The sequence below is a fragment of the Rhyacophila brunnea genome, unplaced genomic scaffold, assembly GCF_057557595.1.
Source record: "Rhyacophila brunnea isolate RB1 unplaced genomic scaffold, BYU_Rbru_1.0 scaffold_4, whole genome shotgun sequence".
Classification (NCBI taxonomy): Eukaryota; Metazoa; Arthropoda; class Insecta; order Trichoptera; family Rhyacophilidae; genus Rhyacophila; species Rhyacophila brunnea.
The window spans coordinates 17,815,956-17,838,462 of record NW_028233068.1 but is presented as its reverse complement, the minus strand read 5'-3'; the positions used below and the strand labels follow the sequence as shown (position 1 = coordinate 17,838,462).

General features: G+C 34.9%; 1 protein-coding gene across 2 annotated transcripts in view; it reads left to right on the top strand.

The window, feature by feature from the left end:
• Window positions 1–2,499: 2,499 nt before the first annotated feature.
• Window positions 2,500–22,507, top strand: part of wrapper (immunoglobulin domain-containing protein wrapper) — a 36,806-nt gene continuing 16,798 nt past the window's right edge. The window contains exons 1-3 of one of the 2 annotated variants that reach the window (XM_085954112.1): window positions 2,500–2,618; window positions 9,129–9,371; window positions 18,108–18,265. In XM_085954112.1, the coding sequence (XP_085810238.1) occupies window positions 9,200–9,371; window positions 18,108–18,265 (330 nt within the window). In that variant the 5' untranslated portion in view covers window positions 2,500–2,618; window positions 9,129–9,199. The remainder of the gene's footprint in view (window positions 2,619–9,128; window positions 9,372–18,107; window positions 18,266–22,507) is intronic. The other variant, XR_015071483.1, reaches the window with a different exon arrangement.

Here is a 22,507-nt window from a genome sequence, read left to right as displayed (position 1 = left end):
AAGCGTTGGACTATAATAGCGTCGTGGGTCCCAGGTTCGAATCCATCTGGCAAGTACACGTCATATTGTTTTTCAATTTGTGTATGAGTCAGAGTATGGACCTAATAGGTTGAGCAAGTGGCTGACATCCATTTCTCGTAAAAACAAAATCTGTTAATATAATCCTCCACTCTGTGGAGGCCCATATTATGATCCTATTAGTATCGAACACGGTCGAAAGAATTCTTAAGGGGGAGAGGCATGCCAGCAGAGAACCTAGCGGAAAAATACGAAGCTTGCATTTTGGGATTTTTTTTCTGATAATTTACAATTTCAACTGTATTAATTAATAAATATGTATCAGAAAACAAATTTAATTTTAGGTATGGTCCCAATATTGAAGCTCGATTTGATATTGATTAAAAGGATTTCAAGTTATACACACTTTTGAAAGGTGATCAGGCGCGCACACAAAGAGGAGGTCTTCATGTCCGGATCCCTCCCCCCATAAACGTAAAAATACAAATTACTAAATTACATGGAATATTACTTCTTCTTATTCTTCGTCGGGACCTCATCATGACTGAGGATCGTGACCAGGATGATTTATCTGTTGAACAGATTATGAAATGGGTTAGCCCCATCCGTCTCGGCATTCTACGACACGCAAGGCATGTGGCCAATGGAAGACCCGTGGCATCATAGATTGATGCAACTACCTGGGGCGTCCAATGTTTGAATTACTATTCCGATACGGCTCGTATAAAAGGCGACACAAACAGACACTAACGATCATATTATTAATAAAAAATATGACCGTTAAGCTACGCGCATTCGATAACTAGTTGTGGATGCGACAGCTCGCAATAACTCGGAGATTTATTATATCTGCAAGTCAGGTGTTTATAGCTAGACTCAAGTATTCAAGTATGAAGTTTCTGGGTATGGGTAATGTACCTGGAAAGTGCGGTATTCTGTGGTTGAAGCGACTATAACCTATACGTAGTAGGCGTGGTAAATTAACCCCGCGCCCTCCCGCCTTCTTAAAAATCAATAAAAAATCTTATGAATATTTTTTTCAAAACGGACTCCTATCATCATCCCACATCATTTTTCTATGTACCCATCTGAAGAAGTTCGATTAAATATGTAATCATACGCCTAGATGAAAGCCTCTCCAAGCTCCACTGCATTTTTTTTGTCTAAAAGTGTGAATAGGCACGGGTCATGTCATTTACGACTGCTAAACTTTCTGATATTCACATATGTAATAAAAAGCTATGAATTTATAATACTAGGTACTAGGGATTCCAATCCCGGGATCCCGAACTATTTTCGATACCTATGAATCCCAAGATTGGTAAACATAATCATGGAAAACAAAATACAAAAAACGAAAATATAACAGAAAACATACTTTTAATAACATATAACTAGGTACTTACATAAGAAATAAACTGAGTTTGAATGAAGTTTGATTTATTACCAATGTGTTGCCAACAACAAAGTGATTCCATCATGATCTCATACGTTTTATGACAGTTTCATATTTGACTGAATAATTAGATTTATTAAATATTTCGAAGATTGAACGTACACAATATTAACAATAAATGTCTTAAATAGAATAAATTATACTAGATTTATTTTTGACCGTATTTATCAATGTTATTTATATGAAAATTTTATATTAACTATGGAAAAATGCCAATCCCGGGACCAGTCCCGGAATCCCGGGATTGTCAAATTGTAATCACGAAATCCCGTGATCAATATTTTCGCTCGGGATTGGATTCCCTACTAGGTACCTATGCACTATCAAACAATAGGTAATATTCACTTGAGTGGCGCATCATATTACTATTGAAAACAATTTTTAATTTAATTAATTATTTAATAATTTATCATTATTAGACCACGTCGATTCTTGACTTCTGACTCTCGAGAATTCTCGAATTTATTGATTTCCCAAGTTCTCGAGAATTCTCTAGAAAATATACGCAAGCAAATTGTTTCGAATTTCGTTAAAAAGATTGTTTTCGTCAAAACCCGAGAGATTTTTTTTTATTTAAAATATTTTTATAATTTATTATATTCTCATAGATGATTTTTCAAGAAATTATATTCCCGGAAATGTTTGATGAAATTTCGATTAAAGAGAATTATTTTTTCTCATTATTTCTCGAAAATTCTCGACACAATAAATTTCAATAATTAGTACCCAATTCATTTTTTATTGTTTTAATTATGTCACATAGCTTAATAAGTAGGTACCTACAAAATATCTTACACCTCTGCGGCCAGGCCAAAAAGTTAGGTACCTATGTACTAATCTAAATAAAACGAAACGGGTGAAATGATTCGTGTTATTTTTTTAGTGCCTACTATGATTTGTTGTGAATACCAAGACCGTAATCAGCGTTTAGCCGGCAATTTCAAATCCCGTAGAAATAAATAACAGATGATGTGTTTAGAAGGTACCCACTACACATACTGACGACGCTGGATACTCCTTGATTCAGTCAGACCTTGCCAGCGTCCCGGAGCGCATCTTAAAACGTGACTCCAATGTGTTTAGTGCCTACGCTTTTTTACCCGCGAAGTTTGATTTTGTGCATTGTTCTAAATTCGGATATTGAGTAATTAGAGAATATATTTTATTATTCATACAAAACTCTTTTATGCCATATAATTTTCACACTATTTTTTTCTAAAATAATATTAAGTAAATTGTTTTAGGTACTTTAAAAACTTTATGACGTGATTCTTTCTTTTTTAATTTGGAAAATAGAATCTTTGTCATGACGACGATGTCATTAGAGAATAATATGCTAGAGAATTAGGTGCTACGGATTGAACTAATACGAGTTGAGTAAATTTCCATCAAAGTTAAATATTATACGATTGTAAATTATTTCAACGTTCTGCATTCTCAAATATGATCGTCTATTATTATTTCATGGAAACATATTGATATTTATATATTGGTTTTAGTGTTTAAAAGAAAACAAATGAAGCAAAAACATTAAAATCATAATATGGTTCCTATGAAAATCACAATAGGATATAACCTAATGTTCGGAATAAAACGCATAAGTATAACTTTTTGTACAACGTTCCGTGTTTAAATCCTGTTTGACACATAATTACGCGGTAATGTGAAAACTGGCCCTTTTTTAAAAATAAATTTCACTTGTGCACTTTTAATGGACGCATCTCAATTACATATATACGATTAGTTATCATTTGAAGTTTACGTGTTCCCAAAGCGTCAATTACATTGAGCTTTTTTACGAGCTGATTATTGGCAAATTTATAATCTGCCTGTAAATTCGCCCAGTGTAATCATCGAACAAGCTAATAAGCAGGTTGTAAGCACTCCACCGAGAAAAGTTGAAAGCCGGTCAACTTTATAAGCTACACGCCGGCTTGTGGGCGTATCGCGTCTGCGCAGTAGAGCGTGGTGGTGGAAAAACGAACTACTCATTTTGAAATTTACCTTTTTGACGTTTAATGGAAACATTATTATGGAGCGTAGCGACCTCCCGGCAAAAAAAAGAACTACGTTCCGTCAAAATCGCTCGCTGGCTTGTGGCTTATCAGCGAATGGAAAATTTTGTGTGTAATCATGAAATCGCAGTAGCTGAACCGCCCGCTTTTAAATTTGCCAATAATCAGCTCATAAAAAAGCTCAATGTAATTGACGCTTAACATTTAATTTAAAAAAAAACCTAATTTCTATATTTATATATAGGCCCAAGTTCAATCGAATTATTAACATTGACCATAATATGACATTTAATATTATGCAATGTTGTTTATTCATCGGGTTCGATAAAGATTTTGCAAGAAGCGAATATCCATATTATTACGAGTTATCGAACAATTTGTGAATACATTTTCTACAATATGTATTTGGAATAAGTATCTAACGATAAAATCTTATATTTAATGAATAATTTTACTGTGAGGGATTCTTTAATTGTACTTACATATTTTTTAAATTACCCAAACTAATTAACCTACCGCTGTAGTATATTTTTTGGAAGGTCAGTTTAAATTAGCGTAATTATTTAATAGTATTTTTTTAATAACTTCAACTAATTAAATTTAGTACTTACGTTCGGTCTAATTTTATTTAGTTTAAAGGGTTTTTCAGTTTAATATAAATATTTTCCCAAAAAAATTTTTGAGAACAAAATACAACAGCACAATTAGTTGTTATTAGGAAATAACCACTTTTCTATATTTGACATCCAAATAATCTCGTTTTTTCCTGCTTTGTCGAAAGCATATAGGTATCTTCCGAGCACGATTAAATTAAACTGAAATCTATTACACATTTTCTTTATAATACACCTTGTAAATGGTACTACTTTGCGCTCATTTTATTATTCTAGGATTACTTTTGAACATTTTTAAAATAATCGATAAACAGCGATACTTGTTTTCGGAATCGACAAGAACGCCGCAATAGGTTCCAGAACATAGTTTAAGGCAATGGCGAATGGTGTGGTAGGCTTTGGAGATCCGACATAAATTGTGCACACAAAAGCTTATCAGTTATACAATCATTTGAACAAAAAATTCAAATTGTAGATGGTTTTGATAAGTTTTAAAAAAAATTAAACCCTGCCTAAAGCAAACCATAAAATATGTAAAATGATACCATTAAATTATATATAATTTAAAAATCTGTTATGATTAGGTTTAGGCAGAGCTTAATCGAATTTTATAAACCATCTCCAATTTGTATTCTTAGTTCAATGAAAACAAATAAGTGTGACTGACAAAGTTTAGTTTGCACTATTTATGTCGTATCTCCACATACTACCGTCACCCTTCGCCACTGGTTCGAGGTATGTGTGGAAGACATTTTGGGAGTAAAATGCTCTGGTTTCTCATCTGGGGCTACGGGTTCGATTCCCTGTGAGGTCACAAGTAATTTTCTCATGTGATTGTTTCACGTTTACTACTTTACTTCTGGCATTTGACCTCAATGTAGTATTACAAAGATCAAGAATAATAGTCGTAGTTTTTTTTATTTCTGGAAGAATGAATATTTTAAGGCTTTATGATTTCAGAATAGGTAGATTATTTAAATGATGTTTTCTCACAAAAATATAATATATTCTTAACACACAATAACAAATATTTGACGTAAATTATTATGAAACCATGGTACAATATGTGTCATCCGTGTCCAACTTCGAGTTGGGTCTGATCCCACTCCCGATTGTCATTCTTCAACTTGAACAAACGTATTATATCTGGTTGATGACACTCAAGCATCAACAGAGGAAATAATCAACTTCTCATTCACCGTGATAATGACATGTTCAATATTCAAAAAACCCAAACTGCTCTCCTAGAGAGCAAAGAACCTACTGCGAGACGGTAAGAAAAACAACGCTTTAGTTTAAAGCGCGGGAATTCACTTCTTTCACTCTCGTGGCAAGTCGTGAGTGATGCAATACGAATCAAGTGATACGACGAGAAATGTGTTCCCTCACGGTTAATTTGAAAACAACTTTTATGTAATTTGGTGGACAAAATGAAATTATATTATGTTACAACTGTTACACGCTTTTTATATTTTGTTTATTTTATATACGCCTAAGGTGCGATCATCCAAAATCCATCCCGCGGTCGACAAAATTGGACATACAAACTGATTAGAACTGTGAAAGAGATTATATGTATAGGAGGAAAGTACTGAGAAGTAGGAGAACTAGTAGGTACTGATACCTATGTGTTTCCTTTAATTCGCGATGATTACATCCTAAATGATAGATATATCTTCAAAAACTCCAGTTATTTTCATTAGTCCTAATACTTATTTAGTTATATAATACTTTATACACGTAAGGTAGGTATTATATGTAATTATGTAGTTATATATTCGCTTTTTTTTTAGATACCTATCTATATTTTATAAACAGACATACAACGCTCTAAAATTGGTAATGGTAGGTAATAATATAAATAATTAGACTACGTTTCGAAAATTTTACCCCATTTAGACTCTGTGTACGGGCGGCTTTGTGCCTAGGGGCGGCACTGCTCGGCTCCGTTGATCGCGGAAGCCGTGAGACGATCACAAGTAAAAATTGAGATAAGGCAATCGTGTCTCCCCTATAGCCTATAATGTTATCCCCTTTAACTGAATTACAATGGCAAATTTTAATGGAATGAAATTTACTGCCGACGCCTGGCAGGCTTGAATAGAAGTAGCATGGCATTCTTATTTTGTAATGGATGGCCATTCAACGGTGGTGGCCACACTCACTTTGCCACTTATTGGCCCATTGTCAGCCAGTTAGCTGTTGCGTGAATGCGACACACACAAATCATCCTTAATTTATTAGAGAACCCATCGAAAACATGATGGGTAAGATGTATAACAATAATTTTTTTTCAATCACTTGTCATGTGAGTCCAATTAGTACTCTCGTCATTATTTGTGTAAATACCGCGGGTGTGTGGGCGTGCTATGATTATGTAGGTAATTATCAAGTTATTTACTTTTACTTACGCTGGCGCCATACCATCTTCAAGTAGGCTCTCACGCGGCCAAATTTTCTGCTGGCTGAAATTCAAAAGCTGTATTTATAACGGCGAATTTAAAAATCATCCATTTCAGTTCTTTGACAACAGAACTGTCAGCGCTCGAAATGGAAAAGTTTACAAACCGAAGCGCTCAACATTTTTTCTGAAGATATTAACATAGTTATAAAACTATATGGTCTACTTTTGTTATATGGCCTGTAATACACCCTCCACCACTCACCGTGTCTGTACAGCTGTGGATTATGCACAGCTCTGTATTGCGACATAATGAATATTAAATTGCTCTTATTTCGTTCCGAACGAAGCCGCACGGGACCGATTATTTGCAACCATGCACCTCGGTGCTTAAGACTACTCTAGGAAAGTGATGAAGTGAGGCGTGATCCGCCCTGTGTACCCGCGTACCGATGCTATTTAGCTCAGACAGTATAATTATTTTTTCACAAGACCAAGCGATAATTTTACCAATGTAAAGAACCGGAACAGCGTCCCGGTGCGCTGTGGTCCATTTCGAGCCGTGGTTCCGGTTCAGTCGAGAGTTTTTTTGGGATTTTTTACCCACATTTTTTTATCATTGAGTAAGATACTCCGTTTCAGCTCAAAGTCAAGTGATTTTTAAGAGTTTCTGTATTTTCATATCAACAACGTCGGCGGCTTTCTTTTCCTTTTGTCACTTTTTTCCCTAATAACAATTTCTCTGATTATCGATATCGTCATTATAATTTCTCATGAAATCAGAAATTTCGAAATTTCGGAAAAAATATTTCTCGAGAATAGCCTTTTATGATTATTTCTCGAGAACTCTGGGGGCGAGATTTCGCGATCACAACCTCTATTTGACACAATATGGTTAACAACCAATCATCGTAAAAAGTCTGTTAAGATACCTCTACTATGTGGACGAGAAGAAGTTCTATCTGGGAGTGAAAATAGTGATTTCCATTACACACAAATGCATGGCCCCCACAAGGGGGGGCTGACAGGGCTCTAGCCCAGGGGCCCGGGCTCAAGGGGTTCCCGGCCTAGTGGGCCGACCAGTGAAATGAGATAAATACACATCTTAAATTTATTCTAATAGTAAAAAAAGTTATTTTGTGTTATTGTATTTCGGGGTTATTACCATTTTAAAATATAAGGTTGTGCGATGCTATTTTTGGTTGTTGTGTATTGATACTCGACAACTCCATAATTCGATGTGTTAAAAAGAACGCTAAAAATACACTGAATTTTATTTGACATTTGGAAAATGTCACTGTAGACTTGTAGAGTGTCACCCTGACTTTAAAATAAGTGATAGGTAGGGGGGCCGCCAAAATTCTGGCCTGGGGGCCCGCTTTAGGATGTGGGGGACAATGCATAAATGATAGGTAGATATTTCTTACACAAGACTACTAACACAATATTGATACGTGGGTAACAACGTTAACGAGTGACAAATAATGAAAAGACTTTATTATGCATATTGTTGAAAATCGTGACATTTTGTAATTCACCAGATTACGATTTCTTGTTTGACCCAGACGAATAAATTTATCAATAATAGCAATACCGGCCCGACATTATTTTATTTCACAGTGTCGTGAATGTTCATTGTCTCGTCCACCCCTAACTCAGTGGCTTATCAACTTGTGAATAAAAATACCACGTCCGTTCCTGAACGGAGCACAGTATGCGCCGCCACGAATAAAAATATTAAAGATTGTTACGAGGAATCGTTATTGGCCATTCGCACAGTCAATTGAGCCACTTCTCATGGGATTTTCGCCAGATGCGTAGATCAAACTGGTTGCTGCGATTGTAGAAACATACACTAGTAATGATCTACCGTGAGGACAAATTTATTTTGATTTTTTTTTAAATAAATAAATCAAATGGAGCTGTTTATAAAATGATCCATAGATATAGTGGGAAACGTATGGTAGACTTGTAGTATTAGAGTATAATTACTACAAAAATAATAGGAGGAAAATACAAAATAATAATATTCTTTATAATAACGTGTTATTTATTTTACTGAAGCTTATTGCTGTTTAATGTATAATTTCGCACATAATATCCAATCATTACTAATATAGATAATATACTTAACATTATTATAATACCTGTGAGGTTAATACGAGTAGTTAAACTTATTGTCAGCAAAAAAAAAAAAAAATTATACTAAGTATTACATTTTTATTTTAGCCATTCAGTGATTTATCAAAAATATATTTTCAATCAATCTGTCTTCTACGGGCGCACTCCTTAAGGTGATGTCTCTAGGTAAAGTTGTTATCGAAAAATAGCTAGAAAAGTTTATTAATCGGTAAATATATATTCAAAACTAATGAGAAAAATAAAATTAAAAATTAAAAAGTATCGTGGAGTTCTGTATTCCAAAAATACGTGTCAAATTCGGTACATTTATATCGGGTGGCAAGAATGAATGACGTAAGTTTTATTATCTCTGTAACCAATGGTCATTCAATGGTGTGTCTGAAACACCATAGACATTTTTTCCTTTAAGTATCCACATTTTTATATTAATTATATTAATAATTTTTTTACCTATAATATTATAATTATTACAATGTGCTTAGGTGATATTTAACTACACAAATAAAACAATAAACTTTAATGAGTGGCTGTGATATGACATAATTAAACCAAAATGTCACCAAATTATCGAGAAGTCCTCTGTTTTTTATTAACCTTTTCAATATTGGACCATGTGATTTGTGAAATGGAATATGACCCACCTTCGGAGTTTAAGAGTGTTCCAACTACAGTGAAAACATTTGAAAATGATACAGTTCTACTGCCATGTTATTTGGAAAATGCAGGTAAGAAATCCCAAACATACTATATTATAGGACTTTTTGATATTTATACATTATTATAAAGTTGCCAGAGAATGTTGATTGTTGAAGTTAATTGTGTATATTTTAACACTCTCTCATCGGAAATGCATACCTATGCAGTTGGCTGTAATCACAGTTCGCCATGATATACTCAAGACTGTATCGGAAATAAATGGCCGTATAGTTTTGAGATAAAATATATGCCTCAATAAAACACTTATATTATACAATATGTAATAAAAACTAACGGAATACAAAGGAAAGACAGAATGAAATAGGTAAGTAAGTAAATTAGAAATACAATCATATCGTATATATAATATATTTATAATTCTGGTAGGTACTCGTAAGTCGTATCTATCACATATCTGATAATACTGACAGCGTTATTATCAGATATTAATTGATACCTACCAATCAATATCCAATTAATTGAATATAATAAAATTGTTTTTAACTTTTTCCACTAAGGCATTCTGGCCCCAATGATTCTAGTAGGCAGCTCAGGCCAGTGGGTTTAGCCCAGAGTATATTATTATAATCAGGACTCGAAATGGACCGGAGTGCCGTTCTGGTTCGTGAAATCGGCAAATTATCGCTCCGTCTCGTGGAAAAAATAATTTGACCATCTGAGCTAGATATGCCATATAACACACTTATTTTTATAAAATTCACATACAATTTCGACGCACTCGGTCCAAGTGTACTTGGATCGTACTTGGACCGTGTCAACGCGGCTCCCACTTCATCATCATCAGGGGCGCGACAACCCGGTGTGGGTCCTGGCCTCCTCAGACAGCTCCGTCCACCTGTCCCTATCCAGTGTGGCCGCTTTCCAATTTGGTACCCCCAGAATACGGCAGTCACTGGCAGCTCCATCTAACCAGCGAATCTTTGGCCTCCCTCTTCTTCTACGTCCTATTGGATTGCTGGACATCACTCTCTTTGCCGGTTCATTGTCATTCATACGGTGCACATGACCTAGCCATCGCAGTCTCCCAATCTTAATTGATTGAACTGCGCTGCAATCTTCATACAGTCCGTAGAACTCAGCATTATATCTTCTCCTCCAATTGGTGCCATCCCTGATCGGTCCATATATACGGCGGAGAATTTTTCTTTCAAATATGTTCAGGGCTCGTTCATTTCGCAGAGTTAATGTCCAGGTTTACGATGCGTAGGTGAGCACTGGCTTTACAAGTGTTTTGTAAAGAGTGCTTTTAGTTCGACGAGATAGTAAGCGGGACTTAAAATGTCTTAACAGACCAAAGTAGCATTTATTCGCAGACATGATTCTCTTGTTGATGTCTTCTGTAATATCATTATGTCGAGTTACAAGAGATCCAAGGTATATGAAACTGTCGACCGTATCAAACTTGTATGCACCAATATTTAACTTTGGTGCGACTTCTCGTGGTGTGACATAGACAGGCATGTATTTAGTTTTTGCCTCGTTTATTTGTAAACCCATTCTTTTGGCAGAGGCTTCTAGTGCTGTGAATGCCTTTTTCAGCGCCAATTCTGATATGGCAATGATGTCGATATCATCGGCATACGCCAGCAGCTGCACAGGCTTAGTAAATATCGTGCCGCTGCCACGGGCATCAATCTTTGCATCCCGTATCGCCTTTTCTAGCGCAATATTGAAAAGAAGGCATGCCAGAGCGTCACCTTGCCTTAGGCCATTCAGTGATACAAATGGCTCGGATATTTCCGCTTGAAGCTTTACCCGGCATTGTACTGGTGTCATTGTCATCTCTACAAGTTTAATTATTTTCGTCGGAATTTCAAATTCTCGCATTGCTTCGTATAGCCGGTATCGATTAATGCTATCATAAGCTGCCTTAAAATCGATGAACAGGTGATACGTGTTAATATTGAATTCAGTGGTCTTTTCTAGAATCTGCCTTAGAGTGAATATTTGAGTAACACATGATCTCCCTCGTCGAAAGCCTCCTTGGTAGTGCCCGAGTATTCCTTCTACAATGGGTTCCAGCCGCTGGAATATCAGAATCGACAACAGTTTATATGCAGAGTTAAGGAGTGTCACCCCTCTGTAGTTACTACATTCTATTTGGTCTCCTTTCTTGTGCAGGGGACAAATCAGCCCATCCTTCCACTCTTCTGGCATCTTTTCTGAAGTCCATACTTGGTTGATTAGGCTATGTAAATGTTTGAGCAGGCTTTTCCCCCCACATTTTATTAATTCACTCTGGAGGTTATCTATTCCAGGCGATTTGTTTGTTTTTAACCTTGAAATGGCACCTTTTACCTCATTTAATGTCGGTGGTTCTTCGTTATCATCCATGCCACTTTGTACTGATTCCTGGTCATGAGTATTAATGTTAGTGTTGCCGGCATCATTATGGGGGGTATTTAAATGTTGATCAAAGAAACCCACCCACCGGGCAAGAATACGGTGCTTTTCTGTGAGTATCATGCCATTGTCATCCTTGCACATTGTGATACGAGGCTTGAAACCCTTCCTAGCATTATTTATCTTTCTATAGGACAGCCGAATTTCTTGGGATTTATAGTGTTCTTGGAGTAGGATCATTTCCTTTTTTAAATAATCACGTTTCTTTTTCTTATGTAGTTTCTTTTCTTCACGCCGGCGCTTTTTATACTCATCGTCTGATGCCCGTGTTTTCTTCTGTAGCATCATTAAGTAAGCCTCATTCTTTCTCGTAGTGACTTCGCGGCAATCTTCGTCAAACCATTCTGATCGTTCACCTGTTTTTCGGCGTCCTAAGGTATCATTAGCTGAGGATACTATGGCAGTCTTGCACTCTTCCCAGTGTTGATTCACCTCTTCATGGTCTTCAACCTCAACATTGTCGCTCAGGTGAGTGTTCAAGCTCTCCTGGTACCGAGCCAGTTCCTGCGGAATCTTCAGTTGCGGCTCCCACTTACAGTGACCATATTAGTTTTTATTGTGAAACTAGCTAGTATTGTTGTAACTCCACGTTGGTGATATTAGTAATTAATAATATATTTATACAGTAAATTACGTGTTTAAGAAAATAATTAAATAAAAATCAGCATGGAAAACTCCAAAAATGTCAACGAAAATAACGATAAAAGTGGCAACGAAGATTTTTTTTACATTCGATAATGTTGGAAGTGTATTTATTCAAAATTATAAAAATTTTTGCGCGAAAATATCGGCAATAGTCGTAGCGATGCTGCGGACAGTGGATGTGGCATCATCGGGACCAGCGAAGAAAGTGAAGAGACTTTGATCGGGAGGGCCCTTAATTATCGTAATAATACAGATTGTGAAACTGATATCATCTCGCCCAAAAGAAAGAAATGTGCATATTTCAGCTATGGTAGTGATGAAGAAGAAACACCCCACAATCAGCTGGTCAGAAATCATAGAGAAGGATTAAAAATAAGAAGAGGAAGATATAGATCCAGAACACCGGTGAAATCACATTAATCTACATGTCATTATTCCTGATATACCTACCTACAGAAAAAATATGTTTGTTACGTTGTATACGTTGTATACGTTGTATACGTTGTTTGTGGTTCTAATAGAAAGGGAAATCAAAGAAAACGTACAATGTAATATTATTGTAAAATTTGACTATAACTGACTTTAACTATTGGCACTTCATGTGGGAGTTTGTTTAGATATCATACTTTGAAAAAATATACTGATTAGTGCAAGCTACGTTGGATCAAATCGTAAACTAATTTCATTGTGACAACTAAAAACAACTAAAGATTGTAAACATTAAGTGGTAAACACTGTGTATTACTGTATACTAGTGTGTGTGTGTGTGTGTAGTTACTGACAAATTTCAAATCTTATGGGCTGACTAGCGGTTTTCTACCTTCTAGGGTTCGAAACGGACTGGAGCGCACCGGAGCGCCATTCCGGTTGATGGAATCCCCAAAACTATCGCTCCGTCTCGTGAAAAAATAATTTTGACCATCTCAGCTAGATATGTTATAAAAGAAAATAAAATTAACACAATAATTATTTTTATAAAATATACATAACATTGATAATTACGTTAAAATTTTCGGAAAATTAGTCAGCGCTACGGTTCGTAAAATTTTCCATTTCGAGCGTTGAAAACTACGTTTGGGTGCAAGTGCAGATTAATGTCTTTCACTCGCTAGAGCAATATTTAATTGTTATTTGGTGTTATCATAAGTTTTTTACTTTAAGGGTCCTACTCCTACAAGAAAGTCCCGAATTTTGATCGGAGTACATAGCTAATACGTTTTGAAAAAAAATATCAAAGCGCAAAAGGAACATTGCTGTCTGTAATGCTCCACGAACAACGCATCATTTTTTAATCTCGATGATATACGGCCATCCTTTTCCGGTACGAGGGGTTACGGTGAACTTTGATACGACTAAGTGTAATATTATGTACAATTTACATGTAAGCTTTTCTCATATGCCACAACAGCATAAACACTATGTGATATCCAAATTGTTAAGATTATATATAATTATAATATATGACGTATATATATATATATCATCACTTTTAACACTAAACAGGCATAGAGGCCCAATGACAGTAGTTTAGTTTAACAGTATCTAGTGTATTTAGTAATAGAAGTGAAACAATCAAAACACCCAGGCTGTGAGAAATCACATAAATATATTGTGTCCTCATCTAGAATCGATTCCGGAGCTCCTGGATGAAATGCCATTGCTTTACGCACTGCATCAGAAGAGTCAAAGATCATTACCTATTAATCGTGACATATTTTTAAACCTGTAGTTATGATAATCAATTCTGTACTTTTGGAGACTAGATTTGATATATTTTGAGTGTTGTATTATAGTATTTGGGTATATGTAGGTAATTTTATTTTATTTGACCATGTTTATTCAAAATCTGATACTTACGCATAATTCGAAAAATTGTTGGTCATTTAAATACCTACTTAAATGCCTACTACAAATAACTGTGTCTTCGAGGCGCTTACTGCAGATTCCCATATTGCCACCCATGTATTGTGATCATGGCCCCACATCCTGAAACGGGCACCTAGGCCAGGAACTTTGTCGTCGTCCCCTATCTATCGCTAGGGTTGAAAGCTCTACAGAAACGTTTTCCAATGGTGTTCCAAAGGGTATTCAGTGTATTTTTAGTGATTTTATGTATTTTCCAATAAATCCACTTTAGTTATGAAGTTTTCGAATATCGACACACGATAATCAAAATTTGCATCACACAATCACATATTTTAAAATGTTATCAAATATTCTTAAAGTAAAATAGCGCCGCAGGCGATTTTTTACCATTAGAGCAAACTTGTGATGACTGTATGTTTATCTCACTTATAAGGTAGACGCGCTACGCGGGCCTCCCAGAGCCCCGGCTCGCAGGCTAGAACCCTGTCAGCCCCCGCTTGTGGGGGCCATGATTGTAATGAATGAGCTTTATGACATGCTCCCAATTTTCCAATGTATGTCAAAATTATATTGATTAGCAAAATCTTTAGATCAACATGTTACGTAATCGGTAGCCCTACCCCCCCTCTGCCACCCCTATGCATTTTGGGACTCCTTTGATACACCTCCTCATTATCAATGTGTTACAAGTTACATGAACACCACTAACACCGATTCAATAGATTTTGGCGTTGGGGGTCTCTTATAAATATCTAGTTTAATTTGTTGCAGCTATGTATAGGTCAGTGGCGACGGGTGGAGGTAGGCTGTTAAGATCCGACATAAATAGTGGACACTTAACATTGTCATTCACACTTATTCGTTTTCACTGAACTAAAAATACAATTTTCAGATGGTGATGAGTTTTTAAAATTCATTTAAAACCGAACCATAATAGTGTATGCTATGGGCGATCCGACAAAAGTATTACACACTTTTTCAGTCATACTTATTTGTTTTCGCTGAATTAAGAATACGTACCAGGGCTCGAAATAGACGGTAACGCACCGGATCGCCATTCCGGTTCGTGAGATCTGTAAAGTTATCGCTCCGTCTCGTGGACAAAATAATTTGACCGTCTGAGCTAGATATGGCATATAACAAAAAATCTAGCACACTTATGTTTATCAATTTGATAACCATGTAAATATCCTCAGGAATTTTTCGTTCGTAAACTTTTCCATTTCGAGCGCTGATAAGTACGTATCATCAGAGGCGATCTTAGTTAGTATTTTTTAAATAATTAAGCCGTGCGTTATCAAACCACAATAGATACAAATGATTCTTCTATCTATTGAATATCTAAAATAATGTATGATTTAATGGCATAAGTTTAGATATTTTATAGATAGACGAATATTTTTGCCTACTATCGATTATGGCTTGGTTACGTAGGGTTCAATTGAATTTTAAAAACTAACGAACGCTATCTGAAAATTGTAGGCTTAGTTCAATGGTAACAAATATGTATGACTAACAAAGTTTAGTGTGCACTATTTATAGCGGATCTTAACTGCCAACCTCCACCCTTCGCCACCGGTATAGATACGTATAGGTAAATCATTCTACAGTGGCGCCATAGGCGTTTCGCATATGTATTGGAATTTTTTGCTGCAATGCCTGATTTAATGCTAACAAACAATACCACTTCAACTGTAAGTCGCTTTTTCCATAACCATGGTGTCACTATAGAATGATTTACCTCTACTTACTAATAAGGAAAGTAAATTTTAAGCTATATTTAAGGATTCATAATATTAAATCTAATACTGAATGTAGCAGTATTTAATGTTAACTCTTACGTCTTTTCTCAATAGTCTAAAATCTCTTCGTAGAATGGCATATGTATGTAGTAACCGTAATAAGTTTAATATCTATCTACCTACCCATAAAAAGACAGCTGTCGACTTGTGAGTCATTTTTAAATGGCATTTAATTGGCTAAAGTAATCTTTCCGATTCGTGAATGAACCTAGGTAAGTGTTATCAAACGAAATCAGGGAATTTAAATAGTAAGCAGTGCGGTTTTAGCTTTTTGCAAAACCCTGCAATGCCTGTGCTAACTTTTCTCCAAGCCGCCATCATTATAAGGGCTCAGACACACAGCCCTCCAGTTGCAGCGAGTCGACACAGGTCCTTGATTCTAAATGTATTCTATTTGAATCTCAAATTGGATTATTTTATCCAACCAAAGATCCTTATCGGATGCATTTGAAATCAAGTCGACGCGCTGCAACTGCAGTGTTGTGTGTCTGAGCCCTCAACCGTCCTCGATAATGGATATTTAATCATTCTAAAAACGCATCATTATTCTCAATACACATAGATTGAGCGTATTTTTATTTTTCTGTTTTCGATTTAAATGTTAAATAAAAAAGATGTACTTAAGTATTTTTTTTAATTAGCAACGTAAATTAAAATTAAATAACGAAATTTACCGCGTTTTTGTGACAGCTTGAGATACGTGTGCTCAAATGGAAATTTTATCAGAAAAAATATAATAAAAAACGTATGTTTTTGCAAATCCAATTAGAATCCAATAACAAGAATGTGTATCATTAAATTGTATAAATATCAGCAACCTGCAGACACACGGCATTGCAGTGATCATGCGTCGACGCAGGGTCTTATTTGATTCCGATTACATTACAATCGGATGCAATAATTGGGATCAAAAAAGACATGTGTCGACGCACGTCTACAGTAGTGCCGTGTGCCTGCACCCTAACAATACTGTTTTAAGCGGTATAGAGACAAACGAGTAAAATAATAATAAAATATAGATATTAAGTATGTACACTTTAAAATGCTTGAAAGCACCTGATATTATATTACAATACTTAATTGCCAGACAGGGGTGAATCAAGTTCAAACGTAATTACAACAGGAATTATACACTTAATAAATTCAAAGACTTAATTCTTTTTTTTTATCATTCGTGACAATTTCACTCTATTTTTGACAACATCTTAAAAGGATATATTGAATACAGTAAACCTTTTATCATTAAGATTCCGTCCTGCTATTTTTCTAATTAAGTGATTACGGCCATTACAAGTGCTTGCCTACTCATAGAGAATATTTTTTTATCTACGTATATGTACTGGAATATAATATGCAGTGGCGTAGCTACAACATTGCAAGAGTATACAAAGCATTAGGGCCCAAAAATACAATATTTTATTAATATATCTAAAGTAGTAAATAACTGTAATTTATGTTCTAATTATAGTAAAAAATAAAACTAAACAAATCTTAGTTTACTGTTATAAAAATTGATTAGCTGATGAGCTGGTAGCTAATAATTTCATTTAACAAGAGGACCACTGATATTAATAGGTACCTACTCTACTACGTAACCAGCTATAAATCAATAGGTCGTATGTCAAGAAATTAGTAGCCAATGTAAACTTGCAATCAGTCGTATGTCAAAAAATATGAAAAATTAAAAATTAATTTACAAAAATGAAATATTCAAATAATATTTTAGGATATTAATCATAAAAACGATACATCCCATAAAATCGGCTTTTCAAACACACGACTGTGTTAGAGATATTGATTTATAGTATTTGACCGTTTTGGGCGATCTAGCGACGTCTACTGATCCTTTATTTTCAAATGTCCACCTACAGCCGATTTGCCAACCAGAGCCTCTCGAGTCTTCTATCGCCTTCGAGGGAGCAATTCCCCGAACTTTGATATGCATCGCTCTAGAATAAAATATGCGATGCACAGCGAAATGTTTTTCAATTATAAAAAGACATTTTCTTGTTTTTTTTTTTGTTTCAGGAATGAATTACCACGTCAGATGGCTGAAGGATGGTAAACTAATGGTGGACAGCTCCGACCATTCTCTTTTACCACCAGACCGAGTCAGACTTTACGGGAACCATAGCATACAAGTGAGGAGGCTAATACCAAGCGACACTGGAGAATACATCTGTGAAGTATGTGCCAATAAATTATTCATTTACTAATAAGATAATAAGTCACTTACTATTTGAGTAGGCACTTACTGTCTTATAACCAGGGTTTCTAACAGAAACTGAACCGAAAACCGGAAATATCTACCGTTGTTTTTGTCGGAACGAAAACCGGAACCGAACCGAAAAAATATCGATTTTTCGGTTCGCTACGTATTCAAACACGATATTAATATTACTCCCCACTTCTGTTTTGTCGTTCAGTTGTCGTGACGCATCTCGACATAATTCTCATAATAATTTATAATACTTTAAATATTATTTTAAAAATTCGAAACAATCGAGCTTAAATATTGGGACCATACCTAAATAAGATTTCATATAAATAAAAGGATTTTAAAAGGATAATAAAGAGGAAGTTATACACATTTATATTTTTATAAAAATCGATCTTTTTTAAAATAAATATAAAAAATATTAAAACTATGAATTAGTCAAAAATCTGTACGAGAAAATATTAACAACTTAATAATATATAATATATATAAATAAACTAAATTTTAATAATAAATATGACCATAATTTTTTTACAATTGTAAGTTTATCTTTGACTTACTGGTCTGCCCTGGTTGTTGTGTCAAACAGGAACTTACTTAAGCGATTTTTATAGGGAAACCACAAAAGGCGAGGTGCGACAAGTTGTCTCGGATACTAGGTCGTTCTTTGCATAGACAATGAACTGCACAACCAAACCGACCAGTAACCGCGTCTACGCGATAACTTGCAGCTTCGTGTGCCTTAGTCCTAATACGCACGCCGGACTTCTGTTGTCAAGTTACATTAGGTACAAACCGACACACTTGACTCAGGACTAGGATTCCAATCCCGGGATCCCGAGCTATTTTCGATACCTATGAATCCCGGGATTGATAAACATAATCCCGGGATTTCGGGATTGATTTTTTATCAATTTTTATGGAACATAAAATAAAAGCAAAAATATAACAGAAAAAATACTTATAATAAAAAATAACTACATTAGAAATAAACTGAGTTTGAGTGAAGTTTGATTTATACCCATGTGTAGGTAAGTTGCCGATTTATTTTATTTTTTCACATAAATTATTAAAAATGAGAAAGATTGAAAAAAACAATGCTTCGCACTTTTAACAAAGTAATTCCACCATGATCTCATACGTTTTACGGCAGTTTCATATTTGGCTGACTAATTAGATTTATGAAGCGGAAAGGCCATAAGTACGCCATGATTATTTGCTTTACTATTTTAAATCTCGCTAATCCATTCAATTAGTCTTTATTATCAGAAACAGCAATCTCATATTAAATTCACATTATTATTTATATTAGAATATTATTTACTCCATTAAACTTATGTATTTCCAAGATTGAACGTATACAATATTAACAATAAATGTCTTAAATAGTATAAATTATACTAGATTTATTTTTGACCGATTTTATCAATGTTATTTGTGAATATAAAAATTTTATATTAACAATCGAAAAAAATGCCAATCCCGGGATTGTCAAATTGTAATCCCGAAATCCCGGGATCAGAATTTTGGCGCGGGATTGGATTCCCTACTCAGGACTAGGAAATTCAACTTCGACTAGTAGTATTAAATTAGATCCCGGAGCGGAGCAACTCAAAAAAGGGCCCGCTCCAACCCTCTGGCTTAAACTGTTAACTGCATTTTAATTGCATGCCATGCTATTTTATCAATTGATTTGTTATCCTTAGCAAAAACTGTAATATTATAATAATATGCTTAGTTAAAATTTTTAAAGCTCTTGTGATAATCGAAAAGCATTTTAAACACACCCCACCCCATTGATATAAAAATTATAGACGATCAGCCCCTATATCTTGAAAATGATAAATTTAATATTAACGGTGATCACTGCGTAGTGCGTATCTACTCCACCGTAGGTATAAGAAATTTAATAATATGTTGTAAGTGTGTTTTGAAATTATTGTAGGTATCAATATCGAATTAAATAATAATGCAATGTAATAACGATGTGAGAGACTGCATGTTAAGCGAAACAACTGTTGGAGATAGTATACCGTACTCCTATACATTACTTGGTATCAGTAGCGAAAGGTGGATGTAGGCTAAATAGTGCATACAAAAGTCAGTCATATGTTTTTGTTTTCATTGAATTACGACTACAATTTACAAATGGTGTTTATTAGTTTTTAAAATTCAATTAAACCCTGCAAAAACCATGCCATAAAATTTAATATTTATATATCTATCAAATATCCAAAGTTATGTATGATTTAATTGCATAAATACGGATATTTTATAGACATAATAATATTTTTTATCTATTGTAGTTTGGTTTAGGCAGGGTTTAATGGATTTATAAAATGAACTAACGATATATGTAATACGTATTATTAATCCAACGAAAATAAATAAGTATGAATGAAAAAGTACGCGAAATTTAGTCGTATCCCCAAAGTAAACAGAAAATATTACGGTTTGATTTAGGCACGGTTTAATTGATTTTTAAAAACCTACCAACACCATCTGTAAATTATTGTAGTATTAGTTTAATAAAAACAAATATTTAATACTAACAAAGTTTAATGTGCACTATTTATGGCGGATCTTAACAGCCTACTCTACCCTTCGCTACTGCTTGGTATACCTATACTTACATCCCTCCGCAGTGTGTAGGTATCGCAGCAGGCTTTATTTGTACGCTAGAGACTGACAACAACTACTTGAGGTGTGGAGACTTATTAGCTCGCTTCAATTGGACGTTTTCCGCACCTCACATATTGCTGTATCAAAGTAGACATTTGCAGATCAAATTTAGCTTAAAGCCTATGGAAAAATACTCATTCGTCAATGTTATGTAGATAACCAAAAGCAATACATTGACCACTATTTGAAGATGATAAATTAGGTAAAACACCGAATAATAACGTACGTTATGTAAAAAAAGAAACGGATTTCAAGCCAGAATGCGAACCGCCATTTTGTTTTTGGTGCTGCCAATAAAAGAAGAAAAATAATGAAATTGTTACCAATACAACCACACGTAGGTACAATAGATTGTTCGATTCGAAAATCGAACTGCCTTAAAAATATTCCTAATATGAAATTTGCAAGTATAAGATTCCTACGATCTAGATTCTAGAGCCCATTTTTTTATTACATATTCTATAATATTTTGAATGTCATTAGTATTTTGTTCACGACAGGGTTAAAATTATTAGAACGGCTCGCCCGTCTAGCCAGACATCAGTTGCGTACCGTCCGCACTTCGCACCGAAAAGAAACTTTGATGATTGGCTGTAATCTTGTAGCGAAAACAATAAAACTTCATTGACCCGTGTGTGACGAACATGTCTTACAATTTGCCAACTGCATTTCGTACAATTAATCAATTAAGAGACAAATTAATTTCAATTATTGTTTGAACTGTTCTTATCTTTTAAACTCAATTACGGTATGCTGACATATTATGTGATCTTTGAGTTTCAAATTCTGGTACAAATTTGTTTTTTTATAAATAAAGCACACAATATTTATGTATTGTTAACTTTTTGCGAATATAATATTATCATTGAGGATGACTTTCCTTAAAAAATCTTTATCGGTTGCCTGCTCTTCCAAGACCCACTCTGCTCGACACTCGACCCAGTGGTCGGTTGGCTTTCAGCGCTCGAAATATAAAAGTTTATGAACCGGAACACTCAATAATTTTCCGAAAATATTAAAGATTGCCAGTTTGTTTGTTATAAGTATACGAAATATGCTGTCAAAAAATATTAGTTTTTCTTCCTTATCTACCGCATATAAGCAGTACATGGTTTGTCTACCCCCACAGGACGTCACTGCTTTGTCATAATCAGCGCTCGAAATAGAAAACTTTATGAACCGTAGCGCTCAATAATTTTCCAAAATTATTGTGTGCCGGTTTTCATGTTATACCTATATACTTACCTCATATACCTACATACCCTTAAGCCGCGTTGTCACGGTCCAAGTACGATCCAAGTACACATGGACCGAGTGCCATCCAAGCGCACTCGTATGAGACATCTTCATATTAATTATACCTATCCAAGCTAACTTGGAGGAGTAGGACGCGGTCCGAGTAGCTTGGATAGGAATAATTAGTATGAAACTGTCGTTGGATGGCACTCGGTCCAAGTGTACTTGGATCGTACTTGGACCGTGTCAACGCGCTTTTAGACGGGCAAAAACAATAACAGCCTTTAGACAT